The following is a 6158-nucleotide window of genomic DNA, read 5'->3' as shown; positions in this document are numbered from 1 at the left end:
TTTTCATTCATCGGTGTTCCTGGGGTCCAGAATTCAACATCCTTATTTTCACAGTTTCTCATTTCTTTGTCCCCACCACCCAATGTCATGTGATTCTACTCCTCTATACATGGTTCTTAGCCGGGTAAAAAGTAATGAAACACATGACAATTATGGTAATACATGCTTACCTTCAGCGTCAGCCTAAATACATATAGCAATTTGGGAGTATTGAATGTTTTTCCAAGCAAGTGGCATAACGCTGTCTTTTCATAAGGAAGGGAAAATATGTATAAGTTGGCATGCTTGAAAGAAAAAAAAGACATGCGAGAACCACAAAAACACCCGACCTCATAAGCAGTTGAGTTTTGTTTCACACATTAGCAGTTAGGATTTGTCTCACACATTAATAACTGCCCAAGTCCGACGTGTATCCACAGTGAATGCATTTGTAGAAAGACTGGACGTGCTCCACGGTGGGGGGATACAACCATCGGACTAAGATGCCTCACCAGATCAAATCTCGCAACCAAGATGAGGTCACTAAACCCAGAGAGACAACTGCATGATAATGCTATACGTGTCAATGTGTGGGCCACCTTTTCTAGCTGCATCATTCTGATTTGCCTCTGCATCAGAACGATGCATACGGCAACATTTATAAATAAATAAATAGGTTCAACAAGGTCTTATAGTCTGAAAGCAAAATAACGGCAAGCTCACAAAGAGCCACAACGCCAAAAACAAAAGGCCCAAAAGCCACAACCGGCTGGCATAACAAAGATAGGTAAACTAATCGCCTATTCTATTACATGACCGCCATCCAAACCGGTTGAAGATATCCCGCGCTACCATCTCCCACCGGACAGATCCAGTAACCAAACGCTCTCTGGCCTCCGTCGGAATACGTACGGATCAGCGCAGTAGCTTGGAATAAAACCTGCAAAAAATGAATATTTGTTGTTCTGTTAAAAGCCAAATCATTTCTGCAGTTCCAAATTGCCCACAACAAAGCACATACTCCTACGCGAATATGTCTAGCCGCATCATTCTGATACACCCTTACCGCTACTGTTTCCACCAGTTGTTATCCTTGAATCGCCACCATGACCTGGGAGGTAGGCTTGCCTATAATCTTCGGACCTAATTGGCACTGACATCATTTTCTTGCTAAGAACATAAAAGAAAAGAAAGTCGAGAGACGGGCTCACAGAAGTCACCACACCACGGCTCGAAATAATTGATTGTTATTGGTTCACTTGCACTGCATCACATGATGGCTCATTGTGGGCCTTGTATCAAACTTTTTGTTTTTCCGCTCTTCTGCTTTGCAGCTTCTTAGAACCTTGCTTTGTTGCGACCTTAAGGGTCTTATTCTAAGGTCGGGCAATCGCCTTCTATCTAAAAAGGTGACCACAACACATCATGTCGGCTCGAATTACCGGATTTATATAATTTTAACAGCTTGAGAAACGAATCAGTAAAACCAATCTGCCCATGGTGTAAATATTTTTTTGAAGAAAAAGTCACTTGGCACTTTATTTGAAAACAGGCAAAGTTACATCTTTGAGTACATGCGATAACAGGAAAGTTGGCGGGTCATTATCCCTTACGTACCCATGGAATATTTGAATGTGTCACGTTTGTCAACTTTGTTACGTATTACCTACCGCCGCGCTTTTAGAACAATTAAGACATATGTGGAACGATTAAGACGCATGTGCAAAGACGATCAGGTCATTACATCAGACCAGTCAAAAAAAGGGTCACTAGTACATCAAAGATCATAATTAATTAATATCTATATATCCAGTTTGGTGCTAATAGCCGCCAGGACCTGATCAAATTAAGCATGGTGCTTCTTCCTCATTAGAAAAAGCACGCGGTGGCGGTGCTTGGTATATAGACAAGGATCTAGTCTTTCTTTCTCACGCGTGTGTCACTGTCACCTAACAACATATGGAAAGAATCCGCCCCGAAGGAGAAAAAACAACGCGCAAAACAAATTGGTTTGAACTGTTCTTGCACCCCCATGGTTATCGCTCCTGACTGCTATATAAACATACAAACCTAACGAGGGAACACAAACACAAGAACATAGATATGGATTCCAGAACAGCATTCTGCGGCGCTTTGCTACTGCTCGTGACACTGCTGCCTCTTTCAGCTAGCGCGTCGAGCAAAGTAAGATACACACCCGAGGCGGCGAGGCCCCTCTTTCAATTTGCTTTCTTTCCGGATTGGCTCTAATTTCTCAGATACTATTTTTTGTTGTTGTTGAAAACTTACGCGGCAAAATGAATTTCAGCTCTACATCGTGTATATGGGGGAGAAGAAGCACGATGACCCGTCCATGGTCACCGCGTCTCACCATGACATGCTAACCTCTGTTTTTGGGAGGTACTATAACTAGCTACAAATTCATTTGTTCAAAGCAAAAAACAACGAGGAGTTAATGTTGCATCGTAAACGCATTAGTCATTTAGTCGTGATTTTCTCACCCTCATTTTATTTGGCAACAGCAAGGATGAAGCCTTGAGGTCGATAGTTTACAGTTACAAGCATGGATTTTCTGGTTTCGCAGCGATGCTCACTGAGTCTCAGGCTGAGGCAATTGCAAGTAAGTAATTGTCAGTCCTAGCTATCGCCGTATCTACTTGCATGACCAACTTGAATTAATCAGCATATTTTGAATGTAGAATTCCCTGAAGTTGCCACTGTGGAGCCTAACATTTTTCACGAAACACACACAACTCGGAGTTGGGACTTTCTTGGCCTTGACCATAACCAACCAGCACAACAGCCGGGACTACTCAGAAAAGCAAAGTACGGTGAAGATGTCATCGTGGGTGTGATCGATACAGGTTCGCAATCCCACCCTCAAGCTTTTTTTCCGAAAAGGGATAATTGCGGCCTCTCCATCATATGATGCACACAGCCACCCCACCCTCAAGCTTAAATATTAAATATATTTTTGAGGGATACAGCAGGACTCTACTGCGTATTTTGCATTGATTTTTTAACTAAATGATACAAAGAAAGGTTAAATCCTAAATATGAGGAATCCCAATACCGAATCAATCCATGCCCATGAATATGCATGCTTCTTTGTAGGCATATGGCCTGAATCACGAAGCTTTGACGACAACGGTTATGGCCCTGTGCCGGCACGGTGGAAAGGGAAATGCGAGACTGGCGAGGAGTTCAACGCCACAAGTTGCAACAAAAAGATCATTGGTGCACGGTGGTATGGCAGAGGCATCAGCGCTGAGTTGCTAAAGGGCGACTACAAATCGGCTCGGGACAACAACGGCCATGGCACGCACGTCGCCTCAACTATCGCCGGCGGGGAAGTGCAGGGCGTGAGCTATGGAGGACTGGGCATGGGCACGGCACGAGGCGGGGCACCACGTGCGCGGCTTAGTATCTACAAGGCGTGCTGGGTGGGCGGGAGTTGCTCTGGTGCGGCTGTCCTTGCGGCTGTTGATGATGCCATACACGACGGTGTGGACGTCTTGTCGCTCTCGATTGGAGGGGCTGGTCAGCAGTTCCCTGGGACGCTCCATGCTGTGCAAAGAGGGATCTCTGTTGTGTTCAGTGGAGGGAACGATGGACCTGTGCCGCAAACTGTGGGTAATGCCCTGCCGTGGGTTACGACGGTGGCCGCTAGCACGATTGACCGGTCTTTCCCGACCTTGATATCGCTGGGAAACAAAGAAAAGCTCGTGGTACGTACCGATCTCTCCTTTATTTTAGATGTATGTGTACATTATTTTTCATTTTTTGTCATCTGCTGAGAAATGTTATAGCAAAGTGTTGTCTTCATGCCTATTCTCAAGGGATAAAGATCCCAGCGAAAATATTAATAGAAAAAACAAGTGATTTTTTTAAATATTAATAGACGTACTCCAAACCCGATATGGTAGGATCAATATGATTGGTCAAGTTGCTGTTGCCCTCTAGCGTACACAAACTCACGAACATAAGCTTTCATACGCGCGCACACTAAGAAGATGATCAAACTCAAAATAAAATGTTTAGCTCCTCCTTTAAGCTTCCTTATAATTCTTTCAGTATATATATGCGAGCTGGATTCCTTTTTCTCTGGCCGGCCAACTATATCATATCCTGCACAAGCCTTCCTTTTTCGATAAAGGACACTTTTATTAACTTAAAATGTAGCATCAACCAAGCATGATGTATTCCTGAATTAACTTGCTCATTAATCTGTGATTGATTTGAAACGCAGGGGCAATCTCTAAACTACAACGCAGCTATGAACAACAGCGGCTTTCAGGACCTTGTTCATGTGCAGAGGTAGTGAAAGAAACCAGTCGCTTGATGACACTTGATCGATAGTAAATGTCATGCGCTTTGTACAGCCATGTTAAAATTTTAAACTTTTGCGCAGCTGCGACACAGAATCACTATCATTGAGCAATGTCACTGGCAAAACCGTCCTCTGTTATGCACCAGCGCAGGCGGCCATCACGCCACCCAGGGCAGAACTTCATTCTCTCATCAATCGTACTATCGAGGCCGGCGCAAAGGGCCTCATCTTCGCACAATACACTGTCAACCTTCTCGAAATCCTGACCAGCTGCGAGGGATTTATGTCTTGTGCACTGGTGGATTTCGAGATCGCACAAAGAATCGCCTCCTACTCAAAAATGACTGAGTAAGAATCTGTCACATTGTTTTGAGAGTATATGTGCCTTCTCCTTAATTATGCAATGGAAAATTCATGTCGGTTGTCATGTGTGTTATGCTAGGAGTCCGGTGGTGAAGATATCGCCAGCTGTAAGCGTTGTTGGAAATGGGGTGTTGTCACCGTATGTCGCCTCATTCTCGTCAAGAGGCCCGAGCCTTGCTTTCCCTCGCATACTCAAGGTATATCATTATCAGCTACTTAGCTTGGGACTTGTAGTTAAAATTTTCCTAACCTCTCTAGGTTTTGAACTCAAGACTTGCATACCTAATTTTCAATATACATGTTTCAACAGCCCGACATTGCTGCACCTGGCGTCGGCATCTTGGCAGCGGAGCGTGACTCCTACGTGTTCCATTCTGGGACATCCATGGCATGCCCACATGTCTCTGCGGTGACGGCGTTGCTCAAGTCAGTTCACCCTAACTGGTCACCTGCCATGATCAAGTCTGCCATTGTCACCACGGGTATGAACATAGAAATACCAAAAAATATGCAACTCATCACAATATAAAACTAACTTAATAAACTTCCTTGGCATTGGTTGCAGCATCTGTGACCGATCAGTTTGGTATGCCGATCCAAGCAAACGGAGTCCCAAGGAAACTAGCCGACCCTTTCGACTTTGGCGGTGGCCATATGGACCCTGACAGAGCTGTTGACCCTGGCCTGGTTTATGACCTTGACGCAAGGGAGTACAACAAGTTCTTGAACTGCACCCAAGGATTATCAGACGGTTGCAAGTCCTACAATCTTAACCTCAACCTCCCGTCAATCACTGTGCCAGACCTTAAGGGCCATGTCATTCTTAGGCGCACTGTGACTAACGTTGGGCCAGCAGAAGCAACATATCATTTAGTGGTTGAAGCTCCAGCGGGGATAGATGTGTCGGTGGAACCATCTGTGATCAGTTTCACCCAAGGCAACAGTAGAAGCGCGACATTTATGGTGACATTCACAACAAGGCAGAGAGTGCAAGGAGGATACACTTTTGGGAGCTTGACATGGTCAGACGGAAGTACCCGCTCAGTGAGAATTCCTGTTGCGGTACGAACTGTGATACAAGACTTTGTTGCGGACACGTCCTAAACTTACATGTAGTTATCACACCTTTTGTATTTATTTATGTAGTTCACACAAAATATGGAGGGGAAACGCAGAGTATAAAATTTGTACATCATATAGGAAATGTTCTACTTAAATAATACAGTATGATTCTTCTTTACAAAACGATGGTTCTTTTCTCAAACTTTTACAAAAGTTGCAATTAATGAGAAGAATAGACTCAGGGACAGTAACGGATCTAAAACTCCCATAACTCTCTTTCTTCATGAAGAGGTTTCTAAATGCACCCAAGAGAAAGAATCACACAACTGGGTTACAAACCCAGGCCACCAGCTGGGAAGTTGCCACTTTTAGGACAAACTAACATGTAACGTTCATCTAAAAAAAACTAACATGTAAAGCAACC

General features: G+C 44.2%; 1 protein-coding gene across 1 annotated transcript; it reads left to right on the top strand.

Annotated features, from left to right (window-relative positions):
* Positions 1-2081: 2081 nt before the first annotated feature.
* On the top strand, positions 2082-5911 carry LOC123160516 (subtilisin-like protease SBT3.9). The gene is made up of 10 exons (XM_044578330.1): positions 2082-2163; positions 2288-2379; positions 2502-2599; positions 2679-2843; positions 3094-3707; positions 4229-4296; positions 4391-4657; positions 4752-4869; positions 4983-5154; positions 5238-5911. Exons 1-10 carry the CDS (start codon positions 2083-2085, stop codon positions 5774-5776), a joined length of 2214 nt encoding a protein of 737 aa, XP_044434265.1. The 5' UTR covers position 2082; the 3' UTR covers positions 5777-5911.
* The last annotated feature ends 247 nt before the right edge of the window (positions 5912-6158 follow it).

Source organism: Triticum aestivum, chromosome 7B, assembly GCF_018294505.1.
Source record: "Triticum aestivum cultivar Chinese Spring chromosome 7B, IWGSC CS RefSeq v2.1, whole genome shotgun sequence".
Classification (NCBI taxonomy): Eukaryota; Viridiplantae; Streptophyta; class Magnoliopsida; order Poales; family Poaceae; genus Triticum; species Triticum aestivum.
Note: the sequence above shows the minus strand (reverse complement) of the source record. Positions and strands in the feature narration are given on the sequence as shown.